The sequence below is a fragment of the Vulpes lagopus genome, chromosome 7 (genome assembly GCF_018345385.1).
Source record: "Vulpes lagopus strain Blue_001 chromosome 7, ASM1834538v1, whole genome shotgun sequence".
Taxonomy (NCBI): domain Eukaryota; kingdom Metazoa; phylum Chordata; class Mammalia; order Carnivora; family Canidae; genus Vulpes; species Vulpes lagopus.
In genome coordinates, this window is record NC_054830.1 from 35,076,666 (window position 1) to 35,098,629 (window position 21,964).

General features: G+C 37.1%; 1 protein-coding gene across 2 annotated transcripts in view; it reads left to right on the forward strand.

Annotated features, from left to right (window-relative positions):
• TAFA1 (TAFA chemokine like family member 1) overlaps positions 1-20,799 on the forward strand; it is a 484,754-nt gene extending 463,955 nt beyond the window's left edge. For both annotated transcript variants that reach the window (XM_041763965.1, XM_041763966.1), the window contains exons 4-5: positions 12,196-12,320; positions 17,859-20,799. In XM_041763965.1, coding sequence (XP_041619899.1) covers positions 12,196-12,320; positions 17,859-17,876 — 143 coding nt within the window. In that variant the 3' untranslated portion in view covers positions 17,877-20,799. The remainder of the gene's footprint in view (positions 1-12,195; positions 12,321-17,858) is intronic.
• Positions 20,800-21,964: the final 1,165 nt, after the last annotated feature.

Below are 21,964 nucleotides of genomic sequence, written 5' to 3' on the forward strand. Positions count from 1 at the left end.
CTTGTATCTGTTCCTATGAATTAGGTGGAACAACTACCTCTCCCTATCTTGAAGGAGTCGCCTTGTGTAGGAACCTCCCCAGTGTTGACTTCATGTGCTGGCAGCTTTGACAGACCTGCTGGAGCAAGAGCAGGTATAGGCCAGGGAAGGTCCAAGGTGTACCACACCAGGGCCATCCTGGTAGGACAGCTGAAGTTGATGTGGTCATGGGCCAGGGTGTGTTATAACAGAGCCACTTTGGTGGGACATTTGGAGCCAGAACAGGTGTGGGTCAGGGGATTCCTGAAACTGGCCATATCAGTACCACCTTGCTGGAATGGCTGGAGCTGGAGTGAGCTGATGGCTTAGGGCTCTTTGGGTTGCCCTAGAAGCCTGGCTAGGGTGCCAGGACTCCTGTTATCAAGGTTGGGGGCGGGCGTGGGGAATGGAGCTTCCTAGTGCCTCCCCCTCCTGAGAAAGTTTTAGCAGTTCCTCACCTTTTAGTAATCTAAGCTTAGTAAATGTATTTCCTTCACTTATAGTCTAGTCGCCCTTTTTAAGATACTGTTTTTTTTTTTCCACTGTATCCCAGGACAGGCAAGCCAGTGAACTGGCCCCTCAGTGATGTACTTTCCTATTACAGATCATCACACTGGAGATGGGATTCCCATCATTTACATCTTCCTGTCTACTCTACTCTTCTTTTTTTTATATAAAAATTTTATTTATTTATTTATTCATGAGAGACAGAGAGAGAGAGAGAGAGAGAGGCAGAGACACAGGCAGAGAGAGAAGCAGGCTTCATGCAGGGAGCCCAGTGTGGGACTCGATCCCGGTCTCCAGGATCACACCCCAGGCTGATGGCGGTGCTAAACCGCTAAGCCACCGGGGCTGCCCTACCCTACTCTTCTTTATGTTGTCCCCCTATCATTTGTTATGTAGAAACTCCTCCTAATTGTTCTATGTGTATGTATAGAGTTGGTGTACCCATGGGAAGAGGTGAGTTCAGGGTCTTCCTACATTGCTACCTTGAACATAATTTCTAAATGTTCCATACTATTGAAAGTAAATATTTAGAAATGAGGACTTTATAACATTTCTTCAACTTTAAAATTCATGTGAAAGCTCTGGCATGTTTTTATGTAACTCAGACTGCCTAAGTGATGCTAAGCATAGAGCAAATAATCTATAAATATTTTCTGATAAGGGAAGCTAAACCCTTCCAAACCATTCAGGCATTTCCACAAAAATAGCCATGCTAGTTGTGTGGTATTCTGTAGGGGAAAATAAAACAGTTGATTATTATTTTCCACTTCTCAGGGGGCTGGTGAAAGAATGCATATGCTAAAGAGGTTTTGGGCAGTTCTTCCAAATTACAGAAATAGCCAGTTATCAAATTATTTTGCCATTTCAAACACATACGCAAGAATCAGATTAGATCCAAGAGTGTTCTATGATCAAGGTTTACACATTTCATCCTTACATGAAAATCAGGTTATTTTTTCTGAAGTTAAATTAATTATAATAAACCTGAAGGTATCAAAGTCTCCCACAGAGACTGTCTGAGCATAATCGCATTAGAGCATAATGTTCTCTTATTTTATCATACATCTATGAGACAGGCATATAAAGCATTGAGAGCCACAGGCTTTTTGTCCAGGACTCACCCCTCCCAAGATTTCCATGCTCTCAGTTGTAATTTACTCAACCACCATGACATCCTAATAAAATAAGAGAAACAGTGTGTCTTGTTCAATTCCCCAGGATTTGGCTTCTGAGGCAATAGGTGAGTTCAGGGATAGAGACACCTCTCTTTTGCTTGCTATCAATTTTATAGATCTGAAGACGCCTAAGAGGTTTTATGTGCCCTGTTCTTTCTCTCTTGTCTAAAGTCTCCATCAGTGCCAAGAGCATCTCCCTGGGAGTTTGAACTTTCCTTTAATCTAATCCATTTAGAAAATGACTCACAATTTATTGAATAAAGTAGAGAAAATTGATACCTTTTCATTAGGCTGACAAAGTCTTTTTCACTGTTGGCATCTGAAATGTGTTTTCTATTTAAATTTTATTTATATCAATCTTCTCTAGTGGGAGCAAGATTAAAATGAAAGATCATACAATCGTGTACAACTTTCCCATTACTGCCAAGATTGTAAGCCCTCGTTTTGCAAAGGAACTTGATGCCAAGAATTTTCTGGGAATAATTTAATATTTGGGATTAGTTGTAAAGTGGAATCAACCAAAAGTGATATTTTAATGTATCAATAACAGTAAAAGTGATTAGTTAACATATGAAAGGAAGAAAATTTACACAACTGACATTATTTGGTAATGGTAAATCTGTATCAATTTTAGCAAAATTTTAGCAAAAACTGTATTATAGAATGTAATAATAACCTCACAAAGTACTTTTTCAAATTGGGAAAATACTTGTATACAAATATATTCCTCCAGTGAACCATTTCTAAACTGTAAGAACACACAGAGCTAGCACTCAAAAGATATATATGTGCACGTGGCTTAAAAGTTTCTTATAAAGGGTGCCTGAGTTGTGCAGTAGGTTTAACGTCCAACTCTTGATTTCAGCTCAGGTCATGTCAGGGTCATGAGATTGAGCCCCACATCAGGCTCTATGCTTAGCATGGAGTCTCCATGAGATACTCTCTCCCTCTCCCTTTGTGGCCCCCACCCCCACTTCTCTCTCTCTCTTTCTCTTTCTCTCAAATAAAGGAACAAATCCTTATTTTTCAAAGTGCCTATAAATATCTTTTTAAATCTGATTTTCCCTTTGATTTAAAATATAGAGACATTTTGGAGATTTTCTCTACACCCACATCCAAGTAACAGTCCCTCCATTCTGTTTCCATGAATGTAAATGGACCAAATAGAAGGGACAACCACCAGGAAGCCAAATTTCAAAGGGACAAACATAAAAGCACATTTAATTCTGAAATAGCAAGATTCTCCATGCTGAGTATGCTAAACCTACAATGTATGTGTGTAGTAAGTACATCCCATTCAGCAAGGACTTCCAAGAAGTATCAATTTACACTAAGGAATGTAATATTCTTTTTGTCCTCATTTTTGTTTTGGCTTAGAGCCTTTGTTCTGTCTGACCTCATGATTCTCTCCTCAGGTGTTACAACCCTCTGGATTAGATTTCCTTGAGGAGGAATTATTCACAAGGAAATTGAGGTTTTGCTGCTCCTGCTACTGCTGCTGCTGCTGTTGTTATTCTTGTTGTTGTTGTTGTTGTTGTTGTTGTTGTTGTTTTACTATGTCAGGTCTACTCCACAGATAGTCACCATGGACTATGAAGACTGATGGTTCACTAGGTTTACTAGGTGGCTAAGAACATGTTTCTGCACCCCCAAAAGACAAACAAAATCCATGCTCTACTAAAATCATTAAGAATTCTAACCAGGGTTTTTGAAGCTGTGCAGAGAAATGAGTACTTCTGGTGAGAAATAGCATTATTACAGTTTCTTGACAGTTTATATATCACAAATGCTAAACATTTTTTTAACCTTTTGACTCAAAAATACCACTTATTGGAATTTACCCTGAGGAAATAATTAAATACTTTTGCAAAGGCATATGTGCAAAGGTGTTAATATAAGCATCCTTACTCATAGCAAACGACTAGCAACAAAAAAAGACAAATTTCCAATCATTAGGGGGCTGGTTAAATAAGATGTACCCTAAAAAGGCATATTGTATATGCCTTAAAGTAATAATGCATTTCTTATGTTTATAGACATGGAAAAATATTTATGATTCCACGGTTAGATTTTAAAGAAGAGTAACAGATGATATGTGTGGAATGATCTTACTTTTAGAAAAAAAATTGTATATGTTGGTATATACATTTTTTCAACTGTTTAAAAAAATGTATATTGATGACCTGCTATATGACAGCACCATTCCTGCCACTTGGGAATATAAATCCAATCTTTATGGAACTTATAGTCTAATGGGAGGAAAGGACAAACATCCAGAAAACTACAAATGTGCGAATTCAGGGAATAACACATACTATAAGGAAAATAAAGCAGGCTATAAAAAGGAAAGTGTTAGGGTCAGGTGGGTGTGGATTATTTTAGATAACTTATCAAGAGAGGCCACTCTAAGACAAAACAGAACAAAACAGGTGAATTGAGGCTCAGTTGATGTCAATTCTGGGCAAACATGCCCTGGACAGAGAGTGAGCCAAATCGGAAAAAAGACTTGTAAGTTTGCAGAAGAGTTAGAAAGGTAGAGAGATTGATCCAAAATGGAAGGTGGAGGTGGGGCTGATAGAAAAACATGGATGGAGAAATGGGAAGAGCCAAGTGATAAGAACCATTGAAGGCTATAGTAAGGAGTACAGAATTTATTTTCACTTAGCTGAATACCCTCTAGGTCCATCCATGTTGTTGCAAATGTCAAGATCTTACTCTTTTGTGGCTGTATTATATCCTGTGTTTGTGTGTGTGTGTGTGTGTGTGTGTATGTATGTACATACCACATCTTTTTTTTTTAAAGATTTTATTCATTTATTCATGAAAGACATGGAGAGAGAGGCAGAGACATAGGCAGAGGGAGAAGCAGGCTTACTGCTGGGAGCCCAATACGGGACTCAATCCCAGGATCCCTGGATCACAAACTGAACCAAAGGCAGATGCTCAAACACTGAGCCACCCAGGTGCCCCCCATACCACATATTCTTTATTCATTCATCTATTGATGGACACTTGAGTTGCCCCTATATCTTGGTCATTGTAAATAATGATGCCACCAACAAAATGAAAAGGCAACCTATTAAATGAGAGAAGATATTTGCAAATGATATATCTCATAAAGGGTTAATATCCAAGATGTATTAAAAATGTATACAACTCAACATCAAAAAAGTCTAATTAAAAAATGTGCAGAGCAGTGAGAGTGACAGAACATGAGAAACAACTCTGGGAAACGAACAAGGGGTAGTGGAAAGGGAGGTGGGCAGGGGGTTGGGGTGACTAGGTGACAAGCACTGAGGGGGGCACTTGATGAGATGAGCACTGGGTGATATGCTATATCTTGGCAAATTGAACTCCAATTTAAAAAAAAGCTCAAAAAATAAAAAAATAAATTTAAAAAATGTGCAGAGGATCTAAATAGACATTTTTCCAAAAAAGATATAACGATGGCCAACAGACACATGAAAAGATCCTCAACATCACTCATCATCAAGGAAATGCAAATCAAAACCAAAATGAGATATCACCTCATACCTGTCAGAATGGTTTAAACACACACACACACACACACACACTCAAGAAATAACAAGTGTTGATGGGAATGTAGAGAAAAACAAGCCATCATGTGTTATTGGTGGGAATATAAATTGGTACAGCTGCTGTGGCAAATACAGAGGTTCCTCAAAAAATTAAAAATAGAAATACCATATGTTCCAATAATTCTACTATTGGGTATCTTCCCCCCCCCCAAAATGAAAACACTAATTTGAAAAGGTATAAGTGGGGATCCCTGGGTGGCTCAGTGGTTTAGCACCTGCCTTTGGCGTGATCCTGCAGTCCCAGGATAGAGTCCGCATCGGGCTCCCTGCATGGAGCCTGCTTCTCCCTTTGCCTATGTCTCTGCCTCTCTCTCTCTCTCTCTCTCTCTCCCCCCCACCCCGTGTGTGTCTCTCATGAATAAATAAAAATAAAATCTTTAAAAAAAAAAGGTATAAGCACTCCTATGTTTAATGAGGGCTCTTCTTGCTGCCATCACCCTGACAATCCAAATCAGATCCACTCATTGGTTTCCCTAGTATCTTGCTCATAATTTATCTGTATGTATTATCACATCATTACACTTAGTGTATACCTCCCACAATAGACTATAAGCCACCTTATGGTAGAAACCATGTCTGTTTTATATTTATTTAGGTCATTAATAGCAGTTAATGAATACCTTTGAATAAATAAAAGATAACTTTTGTCTTCAAATACCTTCAAGGGAGATAAATTCCCCCAGTTTGAAAAGCACTGGAATAGAATTTATAGAAGGAAAGCAATACTAAGCAATCACACCATTAGTTTCACTTTTGTCTCCGAGATATATTGTAGGTTCTACAAATAAATACAGTCTAGTTAGCAAAAACTGAATATATGCATCCCACAATTAGTATAAACTTCCATTAACGATAGGCATTAACTCTCTATGAAAGTAATTGGTTGGATGCATACATAGCTGGCTAGAGGACACATGGACAAAGAAGAGAATAATCGCCTCGCGTTGAGTATAAAATTTATTATGTATTACACTTAGATGTTGAGCTCATCTGAAATTTACTATAACCAGTTGTGATTTTTATTGACTGCCTTTATAACTCAAGAATCTGAAACTTGATAAAGAACTTCTGAAGCCATTATACCAGTGAGTGGTGGACTTAAAGATTCAAACCCAGGTCCCTCTATCCCATATCAAAGAGCTTAGAGTCATAACCATTACTTAATGCCTCTATACCCTGGACCCTATCCTTAAATGAGAGCTCACAGGAAAGATGGAATTTGGAATGACTGCAGGCCACAGTACTCTATGCCTTTAATTTTCTGTTTACTTTGATAAAGACAATAACACAGAGGGAGTCATGGCAGGTCTTTTGAAGGAAAGCATTGTAACAACTGTTCCAACAACCTGTGCATAAAGGAAGGCAGGAGCTGTCCCAGCTATGTCCCCAACTCTCCTGGAGTTCCAGCCATTGCCTAAACTGCATGACAGTTTGCACAAAAATGAGCCTGGAAATTTGTCTTGATTGATGTACTCATAACCTACTTCTGGGAACATGAATGAAATCATATGTCCCACCATTTAATTTATGCTTAAACTCTCATAAGTCATAGAAACAAGCTGAGACTTTGGCATAATATTGAAGAACAATGGTTCACTCTCTCACTTTGTGAAGAATTGCCTTTTCTGTTTTGGAGTGATTTTATTCTTTGGAGTAATAAAAGTGATGATGCCAATGATAATAATAGCTAATATTCATTGAACATTTATTGAATGCCAGACACTCTGCTAAGTGCTCTGAATGAACTTTCTCATGAAATCCTCCCAATCCTTTGATATAAGCACTATTCTTTTTTTCTTTTTCTCTGTTTTTTTTTCCTATTCATTCATTCATAAACTATAAACCTGTCTTGAATTAGTCTGTGCCATTTGAGGATAAATGCAGCAGGATCCCTGCCCTCCAGGAGCACACTGCCTGGTGAATAGGCAGTCATATGAGCTAATAATTTGAATCCAGTGTGGTTAGGGTTACAGTTGATGTAGTTGAGTTTTGACCATATGGTTTCCTCAGTTGTTCCTAACATCACTTTCAGCTCTGCCTTTCTTCACAATTCTGGAGTAGGCATCCAAAATCAAGACCTATCCCTTCTGTGTGAATGTAGCCGTGCTTATGTGGCATTTCAGCTGTTTGCTTCTTCTTTCTTCCGTCTTGTACATCCCTGCCAAATCCATCTTCCCCAACCACCTTGTTAATCACATCTTCCCTTTGCACACAGAATCTAGAATATTCAGTGCCTTATCATTCCTTTAAGGGGAGAAGAAAAAAAGCCTGAGCTTCATGCTTTCAAGAACTTCCACAATCTTATCATGATTTCCTCTTCCCACTCCCCAGTGGGAGCCTGCTCTTCCAGCACAATAATGTACTACCAAGGAAGCACTTCGCTTATTTATACCCCCTTACCATAATGTATGCCAAAATGCCAAAATAGTGCTGATATTAAGAAAGTCTGAGCTAAATTCTTACTTTGTTCCCATCGAAGGAACTCTTTAAGAATAAGGCAAAAGTTAATTAAACTATTCTTAAAATGTCAAAAAAAAAAAGTCTGAGCTACATTAGGGCAGGGACTATGTCATGTTCATTATTGTATCCATCTTACTAAATCAGGTAGTCCTTTGACTACAGAAAGTGCTCAAAGAACGTTTACTGAGTTGAAACCCAAATATTATCCATTGAAATGATAAACAAAGACTGCACTTCTTCAACAAGATAATGTGTATTTGCTGTATTTATTAAGCCCCTTGCTTAGCAGTACCTAAGTTCTGTTTACATGGAAAAATGCCTCAATAATAACAACAACTAATAGGACTTCTGGTCTATTTAAGGTTTGTCATTGAAAGATGGATTGATTCTCCTTTGACAGTCTCCCTTTTGCTCTGTAGCAACATGACCTGGTATAAGGGTGAAATCAAAACTCATGATTAAAGTAGCTTTAGTGATTTTAAGAACCTCTCAAAGAATGGTGAACATTCTTGAAAAAGTTGAAGATCATATATTTTCCTGAATATGGCACATTCATAGAGTGAATTCTCTGCCTATGTCTCTGTCTCTGTCTCTCTCTCTCTCTCTCTGTCTCTCATGAACAAATAAAAATAAAATCTTTAAAAAAAGGTATAAGCACTCCTATGTTTAATGAGGGCTCTTCCTGCTGCCATCACCCTGACAATCCAAATCAGATCCACTGATCTGAACCCCAGGGTTAAAAGGGAGACTCTTTCATAATCACCACATATAAGAAAGAGTTAGGTTTTGCAGCTGATATTTAATTAACTCAGTTATTCTAGGGGATAAAAAGTTGTCATAGAATTTAGGCATCTACCTCACAAGTTTCTTGTGGCTTCAAAAATTGTTCACTACTGGGGTTTTCTACTAAAACGTTAGAAGTAATAAAATCAAGCAATATCTATATAGCCCTTTGGTCTAGGAAGAAACAAGCGTCATGTTAACTGGCTCTTACCCACAATATTTTTTTAAGTTAACTTAATTTTATAAGAAACTGGATGCTTTGTGTTTTCAAGTGTTTTGTGTTTACATGAAATTTATTTTCAACAATAATACACGAGAGAGAATTGATTCATTCACTCAGCAGTCAGTAAATGCTTTTTGAGAGTTCTGTGAATCCTGAACACAAAACTAGAATGAGTTAGGATTATTATGATGCAAACCAAGGATTCTATCATGAAGCAGGTCTGTATTTTAGTGTTAATATCCCTATGCTTCCTACCTAGGTAAGCTTGGCAAAGTGATTTAACCCCTCTGGCCTTCAGTATTTTCATCCATACAATCAAAGTAATACCCACCTTTAGGATTGCTATGAAGATTAAGATAATACTTTTAAAGTTTCTGTCTAACACAGACACAGAGGAGGCCATCAAAAACTTCTGTTACCATTTTTATTACTGCACTGACCATTATAATTCAAGATATTTAGAATTATTTGTGTTTAAATTTTTCTTATTATAAGTATCTCTGTAAGAAAAATTGTAAAAGCAGTTAAGTAGCATTCATATTAGCTCACTGTATTAAATCTAATCAATCATTCCTCCTGCAATAATCTGAAGGTTTTAGGTAGCTTCCTCTATGGGAGAAGAGGGAGCAATTTATAAATCCTCTCTGTGATTTTCTTAAAGTTATTGCAAGAAATATGAGTATATGAAAAAATTAGGAAACAAGATTGTAGCTTGACCTAGGACATGAAGTGATATATATTAAAATAACCCACGTAATGCATAAATCAGAAGCAAAATCAGTCTAATAGCATCTTTAGAAAAGCAACACCGGAAGAATGCACTAGATTCTAATAAGTCAGAGGGTAATATCGAAGCATCAAACTCTGTTTAGAAGAAGCAAGTGAAATATAAATTTTTAGAGATTACAGGCCAGTCTGGGGGACTTTTCTATTCTTAGAAAGCCTTTTGTTTTTCCTTGTGAGCCAGTGGACTTTTACTACCTGGAATTAAAGGTGATCTGTGGGTTTTGAGATGCCTTCTTTTTCGTATTGTCTACATTCTCATTTAGAAGATATGAATGCCTAAGAGAAAGAGAAACTGCTTTGTTACCTCGCAACAAAGTAGGTCAGCTCTGAGAGGGCAGAGAGCAGCCTAAAGAAGAAGGAACAGGGTCCTTCCGAAGGAAGTAAAGATGCTAAAGCTGACCTTACTGGCAGTTGTTCATTATTTGTGTGCCTCTGGGAAAAAAAAAAAGTCACAAACGCTAAATGGAAGATTTTTGGGAAAGGCAGTTTCCCCTCAGAGCTAAGATCAGAGGGTTTCCATTTGTGGTGTCGATTCAGGGCAGCAATAGTGAGATATTAGGAGGGATTTTAGGGGACAAGTGTGGGAAATGCCACCAGCCTTTTGCTAACTGAGTACTAGCCAAAAGGAAGCTTCAGATTGTAGGCTCTCAATAAACGCTGCCAAGTCCTGACTTTTATCTCATGTTACCGGAAACCTTGCAATTTATTTTTCTTCCCTTTCGACACTACATGTGTCTTTCTTGCTGCCAAAATACATGTGTCTCTTATTTACTGTTGTCACTTGTTAATTCACATAAATGAGGTCTCTTTTACCTGTGAATGAAATCTTGCCCTGTTCCACATCCTTGTACAGAGCCCTGCCACTGAAAGGGAAAACATTCTTGTGGCACCCGGGTGGCTCAGTCAGTTAAGTGTCAGACTTTTGGTTTAGGCTCAGATCATGGTCTCATAGGTTATGAGATCAAGCTCCACATCAGGTTCCACGCTCAGCAGGGTCTGCTTGAGATTCTCTCCCACTGTCCCTCCCGCCATTTGCACTTGCTCTAGCTCTCTCTCTCTCTCTCAAATAAATAAATAAATATTAAAAAGAAAAGAAAAACACTCTTAGCTCTCATAGTCATTTTGTACCCTACAGAGGATTTGTGTCTTCTGTTACTACTCCCTGTTTTGCCAAAATATCACATTGTCTTGCATACGGATAGGCTATTTACAAGACTTTACTTCCTATACTTGTGTGCTATATTCCAATGAAGATACATTTTATGTCATTCAGTCTGGTCCACACATAAGGTATGAATCAAATAGAGGCAAAATTACCCTTGAAAAATTCCTTAAATTGGCTGAATAATAGAGTAGACATGATTTTGCATATAAAATCAAATCTTTGCAATTCATACACTGGATTCCAAAGGAGGGAAAGTCCAAAGTAAGGGTAGTATAGAAAGAGGAAATCTTGAATGCAGGCAGATGGCTGGATGTTTAAACCATTCTGCTTTTAAGTTAACAAGCTAATCCTTTTATGAAATGCCTAATTCCTGATGAGTGGAGAATTTCAATGTGCTCCTGCTTCATTGGTGGGGGGCAGTGTTAATCCATTTCATTTTAATATGAATCTTCTCTGATGTTAACAGATATCATCTGACCTCTTTGTCATTGTGAAGAGGAAGCATTATGATGGGAATTCTTCTTTGGGAGGTGAAGAGCTGGTAATTATCAATAGAACTAAGGTTCCAGTCCAGTATGAAAATAGCCAATTGAAAAGTGCCGTAAAGAAACACTGGTAGACATTTTGAGAATTTTTGATGGCAGAAATAATTCTTCACTCGTTAAGGAATTAAAGAATATGTGGAGCTTCTTGATTTGTGCAGAAAGTGCGTCCAGTCATTTTTTTTAATAAAATCTTGATATCAGAACAAAACCCAAAACAAATGTGTGCTATAAACACATCCACTAAATTCACTGCCAGCTTCCTATTGTGCTCATCTTTCATATTACCCTAAAAAGTAGGGCTTTTTTATCAGAGGCTTAACTTTCAAAAGTTTCACCCACATCATATAAACATCATATAAACATCAAAAAGAAACCCAACCCATATCACATACCTTTGATTGTAAACAGATACTTTTATTTATTATTACTCATGGTTTTTATTTTACAGGTTTTGTTTATACTTTCAGTCCCTTTGGTTTTCTTCTCAAAGCACTATAGTGGGGGATAAACCCTAATGCTGGGTACATAAGCTGGCTTGTCTGAAGGAATAGCTCTGTCATTCTGAAAAGCAGTTAACACTTTTGTCTCCTTCACTGAAAAGAAATAGTACAGGTCATGGGTTTGTGAAAACTAACACAAAAGTTCCCCCCAAAAAGTATGTCTCCCCACTCCATATGTTTTCATCCTTTATCATATGAGGAGATTTTTGACAAAATGTTGCTTGATCAAAACAGTCTGCATAAAATTTTATTTGCAATGTAAAACTGATACATGAAAATATTACTCTTCTTCATAGAGAATTCTTAGCCAGTCATAGAAAGTTAAAGAGAAGCTAGCGAGCTTCGGAGAAAATTGACACTTCGGGAGGGTCACAGCCCCCATGCCCAAGTTGCTTGGATGAATGCAAACAAATTTGTTTCCTGTTTTCGTGCAGCTTCCATAGTGATTGGTAAATGGTGGTGTGAGATGGAGCCTTGTCTAGAAGGAGAAGAATGTAAGACACTACCCGATAATTCCGGATGGATGTGCGCTACGGGCAATAAAATTAAGACCACAAGAGTAAGTTTATTACTTTCAAATGTCTCATGCACGTGACCAACTGTATGTGCCTTTGTGTTCTACAAACAGCCCCCAGAGAAACTTTGAACAGGAGACAAGAAAGCCTTTTTCCTGACAGAAAACATTCTTAACCACTCATATCCATGTCCATCCATCAATGAGAAGTTAGAGATTAAACTTGACTTTTCCATACTGGCCAGTTCATCGTTTCTGTGACTCATAAATAAAGCTAGGTTGCCATGGCCAAAGGGAAGAGGAACAGTAATTATTCAAATAATTCCAGCCAACAACAATGGCTGGATTATAAATAGATTATAAAATAAGGGTCTTGCCTAATTCATCCACATGGTTTTCTGAAAAGGACTGTATTTAATACAAAAAATTTAAAGAATTATTTGATGATCTTTTAAAGAAGTGAAAGGTTTTGGTGATGTGGATTGTCGTTCCTTGGTTTCTGTGGTAAAATAATGAGTTTTCTTCAAAATATATAACAACCTGCATAGTGAGGCCATCCAACCCATCAGAATTGATGTTGCAATGCTGCAACAGGTTGGAGAGGACTGGCTAGGCCACCATTGACCTAGTAGGTACTAAACAATAGGAAAGTGTAGAAGTTCTAAAGGGGACATGGTGGAAGGGTTGCTCAGAGCACTCAAGACAGTATTTATTCAAACATACTACAAAACTATGTCAATATTTGAACAACCAGTATGGTTACACATATGTATATCATGCAACTGTGAGCCCTATTATGCGTGTTTGTATTTTAGTGCATTGACTGTTGTTGAAAGCTAGCTCGACCAGTTATAAATTCCAACATGTTGAACTTGTAGCCTTCCAAAAGGGTGACTCAAATTTGAAAGAGCATCTCTGATTCCCACCCCTGTATAATGAGTCTTAAGTTGATCTTTCTTCTCAGCATTATCTTCTTTAGTAATAAAATTGGTACTTGCAACCTTGTGATGCAGAGAACATGATACCTTATAAAACATATTTCATATATAAATAAGTGGAGACTCTGTATATCAAATTTAGTTGCCCACATTGACCACAATAAATGGTAAATGGCTCTACCTCCTTGGCTCAAGGCCAGGAGAGGTTCCTCAACATCTTAGCTTGTTAACATGCATTTTCATGCACCTGAGATGCTCAGCATGGATTGTCATGTTTCAATTCAAAGAAACACCCTCAGAAGATATTATTCAATAATGAACCCAGTTCATGCCATTTACCTCCAGAAACCATCGTCATTAACTGATGGTGAGTGGATTTCATGTTTCCCTTTGGTTATATTTTTCCTGAAATTAATTTTAACAAACGATACTGAAGATGCACTCACAAGTCAGTTTTAAGCTACTCTGAATCATGGCTAGTATGATTGGAGTTCAATCACCCTTATTTCAAGCAGGTTGCTGATATACTTTCTGCCAAATCTCCATTTCCTCTTCCAAATGATAACTGATCTCCCTTATTGAATGTAAGTCCTGCTCTTATGGTTCCTCCAGACCTGAAACTCAGTAAAGAACAATAACACAAGTCAAATTATTTCAGGATTTGAATATGTGAAATTCCAAGGGTACCAACTGGGAAACTCTTTGGAAGACAGAATGTAAATAAACAAAACACAGAAAATGTTAATGCTATTTTTTATGACTGTGTAACTTCCTTTGATTTGGTCTCTATAGAGTATATTTTAAAAGATGTTGTAAATACTTCCTAGACATTTTCTGTCCTTGCAGAAGTACAGCACAGATCTGATCACAGTAATAGAGGTTGGAACACACTGAGTTTGCTACTGTCCTGGGTGGGCTGAATTAAACAAGACAGTTGAGTATACAAGCGAAATAAATCGCCCATGCAGTTGGTTTGAAAGCAGAGGATGTACCTGTTCTGATGTGTGTATCCATTTCAAGGGTGGAAATAAGAGATTGCTCTACAGCCATGTGAGCAACACATCACTCAACTAATAAATCTCAACTCTGTCTTTAGAGAAGAAAAAAGGAAACACTAAAAAAGCTGCACGTTTTACAACTTGAGAAGACTCAGACACTACTACTGACTTACATTTTCTCCTCACTTTCTTACAAAGAAATTCACAGTGAAACATACACTTAAGTGAGAGCTAAGTCCCACTGATACATACAGGATTCTGTATAAATGGCATGCTAATATCAATCCTTATGTAATATCCTCCAAAATAGGTTTTATATTAATTTTTCTAGTATGCTCTATGTGTTTTTCCCTATCAGAGTATAAATACGCCTACATACTTCAAATATTGCCTCTGGCAGTTTAACTTTAAAGACAGTTTAATAGACAGATGTACTTTAATTTTGAGTTATAGGTTTTCATTGTTCTGTTCTTATCTAGGAGGTAATCCTTAAGGTAAAAAGTTCGAGTTCTTAAGGAAAAGGAAAAATAAAGAAAATCATCTCTTTGGTTCTCATGTATAAGACTGATTTATGAAGAGTGCTCTCAGAAAAAAAACAACAACATAAAAGCAAAAAAAAAAAAACCAACCTAGATTGTTAGTGACAACTGAGAGTTTCCTTCATCCTGCTAATTTTTTAAAGTGACTCTAATATGAAGAGATTTGCAAAATAGTCTTAAGGTATCATTTTTCCTTATATAGGTTTTTTCCCCCAAAACCTTGCTATTATGCATTACTTCCTAAATAATCATCCTGAGTCAAAATTCTCAGCAGTCTGTGAAATGTAGATAAACAAAAGATATTTCAAAGTGTGATCTAATTCAAAGTTTCATGATGCTCATTTTTTAAGAAGGGTAGAGAGTAGAAATTCATTGCTTCATTTAAAGGACCAGACACCACAGAATGGGAATGAGTCAGGGTAACAGGCCAGTCTGAAAGAAAACCTTGGGAAAATTAGATCTAGGTGACAATATGACCTACAGAAGGAAGGAGAAAAGATAAGTAGAATCGGTCAGGCTTCCCTTTCAGGAGATTAGAGAAAATAAATCTTAGGAAAAGAAAAAGCTTCCTGTATGTCATTTTACAGAGAAAAAAAATAGTCACCCTTGAGAAATTTTCCAAACCCAGCATGGGGAACAAGAAAGCTGGTGATAGAAATCCTCCTGGGAGAAGCCTGGCACATTTGGGTGAAGTCTCATGGCTAAACTTTAACCCTATTCCTGCTTGACCATTGCTTCAGTTATTCCATTAAACTACTGTCTTGGCAGTCTGTGGCAAGACTCACCAATCCAGATTTCAATGGGAAAACTTTTCCTATGGTTTTAGAAACCTATTGGTTTATTTCTTTTCTTTAAACTTATTTATCCAAAATATAAGTTTGAAAGTTAGGGATGGTATTGGGAAATTGGCTCTGTAGACTCTGGATTTGCCAATCTCCATAGTCAGGTAAGCTAACTCCCTATAGTAAATATTATACTTAGTATATATGAAATACTAATGTATAATATGGCATAATATGTATTTGAAAAAAAGAAAGTTGGGGACACTATATCCAATGCATTTGGGAATACTCAGTGTATTCAGGAATGATGCCTTAATTTAGAAAGACAGACCTCTCCCTGGAGAAAATAAGTGTTTGACAGTACTGTAATAATTCACATGTGAAAAGTGAGCATTCATTGTTTGGGAACATAATGAGGAAGGGAATAAAGGGAGGAGAAGACCAAAGTCAATTGGAAGGAAAAATCAGCAGGTTAAAATAGTAGAACATTATCTGGTATTATACCTGGGAACATATCAAGCAACTTTGGATTTCCTTCAACTCAATATGTTAGTGTCTTTTGGACTAATGAGAAAATGAACAGTTAGATTTATGCAACATAGAGTCAAGTTCCCTTCCCTAAAAGGGCAAATTAGCAAGCTTTAGACTGCACACCTAAATAAAATGGCTATCTTATCAAATAGATATTTCATGCAAATCCACTATGGTCATTTGTCCACACCCTCTGGGGCCCATCCTCCTAATGGTGACTCTGAACTTGCATATCTCCATCCATCTCATGGATGATGACTGATTCTCATCAGTCAATGTTTTTTATATTGTGAGGGGTAAAGTACCAGCTTTGACATATCCCAACTTTATCACTCAGAATTCCACCAGGTCTGAAGTGTTACGAAAGCCTTTATAATCCTGATTTCCAGACTACTTTGCATGAACTACCTTTTAGAGAGAAGGGTAGGAAGATGGAGCCAGGTTGGTGGGTGCAGGGGAGATGGATTTGGAAGTTGCAGGAGGAAAATAAATCAATTTATGCTGTCACAATTGCCCCTGGGTTAGAGTGAACTCATTCATTTCTTTAACCCATAAATATATTTAAGCCTCTTCCATTTAAAGTTAGGGTATTAAAGTTTGGTGGATGTGATAGTAAATAGGACTGAACTCCTGTTCTTCCATGAAGGATAGGGCCTAAGGTTAGGGATGTGAAGGGGTGAGAATGGCAAGTCAACAGAGATGAAAGAAAGGCAGTTACAATTCAGTTTTGTGAATGTCACTTTCGCCTCCTTTTGGTGAGAAGACAATGGAAACAGGAGGTGACAAACACTACTGGAATGTAGAAAACCAAAGTTTGGAAGAATCTGTTATTTATATGGAGATGATAAAAAAATAAATGTGTGAAGATTTCTCACACATGCTGCCCCTGACACAACCAGCTTTTGAAATCAAACTTTTACTACTGTTCCTACCCAACCTTGAAAGCTTTTCATGGACTCCACCCCTGGACTCAGGACACTCAATTCCTGAGACTATATATGATGAAGAAAAATACCTAAGTCCTAGAACTCTAAAGTAGAACCTTCAACTCTATTACAATCATCATTTCTGCCCCAAACCAGTGACTCTCCTTTTTAACATTAGAGTCTTTGGGGCCATATTCAAATATATTAAATGGCATCAATAATGGTGGGAGCATGCTCTTGGTTGCCCTTGAGTACTGTGTCATTGAGAGGAAGAGTTCCTCACCCAGAAAAGGTCTCCTATGTTCCTAAGAAAATGTGTTCTAACCTTGGCAGTGACTTTACCTTATGGCACCCCTCTACATGTTACAGCAGGCCAACTTGACAAGGTCACAGAATGACCCACCCAGTTCAAATTCAAATCAGACAGACACAGGACTAACTACATAATCTAAAGAGCCCAGTGCAAAAATGAAAACAGAGGCCTCTTGTTCAAAAATCACTAATAATTTCAAGACTGCAATAGCGGGTTATTAAGTGAAGTGTAGGGCCCTTCTCAGCACAGGGCTCTGTGTAACTGCATAGGTCACATACCCATGAAGCCAGCCATGGTTATTCGTTGCTCCAAGAGTCTATCTCCTCAGCTGTGGCAAAATAAATATAAGGAACTGATAAAAATATGATGGCCTGTCAGTGTGCTTTTTGATCATCATTTGAAACTATGGCTCTAGACTAACATTTTTGGCTAAAGATCACTTGAAAGAAGCAACATACTAAAATTTCAAGATGTCTTCTTTTTCTGCCTATTCACCTTTCTTTATGCCTTCATTTTGTTCTTTCTCCCTGAAATTTCTTTCTTTCTTTGGTTTCAGATTCACCCAAGAACCTAATGGAGCATTTGTTATAGTAGCAAAGGAAAACCACCTCTTCGGAAAATACATTTTAAGAATTTAAAACATCTTACACATTACAAGCCAAATGGATTTCTTATTTGCACTTTGACTGGTTACCAGATAATCACAGTGCTTTTACTGTGTGTCATGAAGTACCCGATAGTGAGAAGACCTGTGCTTTTGGCAACACCATGGAAAGTGGGTTTAAAAAATAGGGTTTTCTCAACGAAAATTTTTGGGATTATGAAGAATGATCAACTATCTTCTAATTTGGATCTATAGTTACTTTGTACCATTTTAAATATATGTATATATATAATATTTTGAAATATTATATATTCTCTTCAAGAAATGAACAATACCACAGTTTGAGGCGGCTGGTGTACCTCTTTGAGTTTGGATGTTTTGTTTGTTTTGTCGCGATTTCCTTTTTTTATTGGCAAGGAAGAAGACATGTGCCCTTTTGAAATTTCAACATGGCACTCACACTGGAAGGTCAGCTACAGGCGGACTCCTGGAATCTGAGGCATCATAACAATACTGAATCAAGAGCTTCCTTCTGTTACTACTAGATGGCCCAAGGAAGAACATCGTCCTGTTTTATTGCTTTCTACCCTGTGCAATATTAGCATGCAAGCCTGGCTTACATAACCATACTTTATATTCAATTGATATATAATAACCATTCTAACCTCTTCCAGGAAAGTATTTTTAGAACTACTAGCTTTTCCACAGATAAGACAATGAGGATTCTTGAGGGAGCTACTCCACCATGCTATTAAGACTCTGGCAAAATTATGGTATAATATGGATCCCTGTATTAATAAGTTCTGTAAATACAATGTCTTAAGGCTTTGTATAGCTGTCCTAGACTGCAGAAATGTCCTCTGATTAAATCCAAAGTCTGGCATCATTAAGTACATAGTGCTGTAGCAACAAGTCTTATCATGGCACCTCTTTCTATGTTTGATTTGCTTTTTCCAAGAGTATTCAGATCTCTTCTGGTGAGACAGGAAGACCATTAAAGCAGTTAGGTTTCAGAATGATCTATGTGACCAAATGCTAGACAGCCCTATTAAAGTGGTAAACAACTTCTTTCTAAACCTACTTGTCCTATTTATTTGCCATTTATTTTTTTAGTTAGTTTTATCCAAATCCAGAGAACACCCTGCTTAGAGACTTGTAGTCAGCCAGAATTTTTTCCATGACGTCTTTGCTGCCATCACAGCCAATATTTCTAATCACAGTATTTTGAATATCAGAGATTCATTTCTATAACTCCTGTGTTCTTAGCCTTCAAAATGAAATGTCGAATCCCATTCTTGGGCTTCTGTACTGGTCATTTGGATGATACACATGGGGCTCACTTCCCCCCCCCCCCAAAAAAAGAAATTTTTGTCCATCTTCTCTTTTTAAAATTTACTCCGATGATGATTATAGAAAGGAAGTATCTCTTTATTATCTACCTGGGGTAGTATAATAGTACTATAAATTCCTGTTACCTAACCTGTCATATTGCAAGTATATCTATTTTTTCTCCAAAGCTTTCTCTCTAGAATATATGTTGTTAGGGCCTATTATTAGATCACCAGCACAATTGGTCCCCTAGTGTGGATTTTTAAAGTTAAACCTCAGGTAAAATCCAGAGGTTCCTTCATGTCTACCAACATAGCTCGAAGTCTGATTGAATATGTAAATAGTCTAATCAGATAGATTGATTCTATACCTTGAATGCCTATAAAAGCATCCAGAAACGGACATGGAATCCTAATTGCAAAATCTAGGCTTTCCAAATACTTTCACAAATATTTGCCAGTAGATAACCATAAAACTCATACAAACAAATCAGAATCTCTTGAATTTATGGTCCATATTCATGTACTAAGTAATATATTAGCAATTGACTTTCACCTGTAAACTTCAGAGTAAAACCTGAAGTCATAAATGCAAAGAATCATCTGGAGCACTACTTCCCAAAATGGGGAGGAAAAAAAAAACCTCCGTAATCAAATATATCAAGGAAAAGATTTTAAATAAAACAAAAAAGAAGTATTTACTGAGAAAATTTTCAGAGCCTTTAATACACCAAAAGTGATGTATGTCTTCAAGAAAGCCTAAAGCATGGGTTGCCAAGGAAAGAGCTTCCAGAATTCAGACATGTACGATGGTTACTTGACTCATGGATAGTACATCCTTGGCTAATGAAAAGCTACAAGGAATTATTTCTGTGAGATATATTCACTGCCCTGTCACATCTTTGATTTTTTTCAACAGAACCAGAAATCTGAATTTTTATATAAAATCTCCTAACACTTTTAAATAATATTAACTAATATGAGATGTTTGCCATTAAAAACTCTACAAGCATTATTATTGCCCCCAAATTCCCTGATCATGTGGCCTTTGCTAGGAAGTGAATGTCTTCCGGAATACCCCTTTAAAAGCATTGATCCTGAATGAAAATCTAATGTGAAGAAAAAAAGAATATTCATTCTTTGTCCTTATGTATACAGACCCCTCTCATGATTTATAATATGTGGAGCCCACAGTTTCTCCGATTCTGTGACCAGAGCCTGTAAATCAATGAAAGAGTTAGTCTAGAGGTCAGCCAGTTCATTTCCTAGTGGTCACTTGATGCAATAATCTCCCTTGGAAAGACGTAGAACAGAGAAAGGAGGGAAAAGACCACATCGGAATCAGGCAACTATCCAATAAAACTGCAAATATTTGTAAATGTCATCAAATTCGATTTGGATTTATCATGCTCTTTCTACAAATATGTGAACCATCAAGTTGTATTTAAACTGGACCCACCCCAGTTAGGGGGACTCGGTAGCTACCCCATGCCTACATCTATCTGTTGTTTAAAAATTTTTATCATGTATTGCTGGTAATAAAGAGCTCAGTGTGGTATAACTAATAATGATTTTGAGCTTATACATCAAGTATGGTAAATAATGTTGTAGCATAACTAGAGCAAATGGAAAGGGTTTCATCCAGAACCTGTCTCTTGGTAAGAAGGAAAACATGACTCATTTTGTAAGACAGATTTTTGAGTCAGGTAAAGCTTATTTGTTGGCTTTTTTTTTTTTTCTTTTTTGCGTGATTAGATTTATCTGTTAATGGATTTGGCAAGCACAGTGAGAAGTTTTACTACTAGGCTTTTTTCCATTATGAAATGATGAAGAATGTTTTCACCAACACACAATTCAACATCTTTTTCTGCTTAAATCCAGTGTAACTTTCATAAAGCAATACAGTGATTTTATAGTGCAGTATATTATGCCACCTTGCCATTGTCACTGATATAAGTTATGAAGGATATAAAAATTGTTTATATGAGGAGATCCACACATTCCTCACCTGCATAGGATTTGCACTCCGTCCTGGAAGGTTAAATGACATGTCATAATATGAGTTTTTCTTTTAATTAAGTTTGACACTTCCATTTCAAAATCTATTAAGGTTTGCCTGACAAAGAAGTGTACCATTTCCCTTTTCGTGAACTGTCTGTTTTCCAAATAAAAGATTTAGTGGCTAGTAAATTTTAGGTCTCAAGCCACCTCCATCCAGTGTATAAATATAAGAGAGCATGATATAAGACGTACTAAGGAAAATGAGGACTCTGGTCTAGTGACAGCAGTGAGAGAATCAGATGTCCTAGTGCCCATGAGCATCATACAAAGTGATAAAATAGAATCATGTTCACACTTCAAAGTAAATTAAAAAGAAAGGCATTAACTACACACACACACACACACACACACACACACATACATACATACACACATGCACACCTCCTGTTAATGATTTAAAACTTTTAGGTTGAATAGGTGGGGTTTTTTCCTTGTAGAGATCTTAGGGGCATATCAGTGGATGTTGTGGCATGCTCTTATGTCACTGGTCTGCAAATGGCTCTTATTTATTTATTTATTTATTTATTTATTTATTTATTTCACTTTTAACAAAGTGTTAAGCTCTCATGTATTTGTTCTGGCAGCTAGTTGCGTTATTTTAAATAATAATAATAACCAATCATCAAACATGAAAACCAGGACCCCAGCTATAACTGACTGCATGTATAG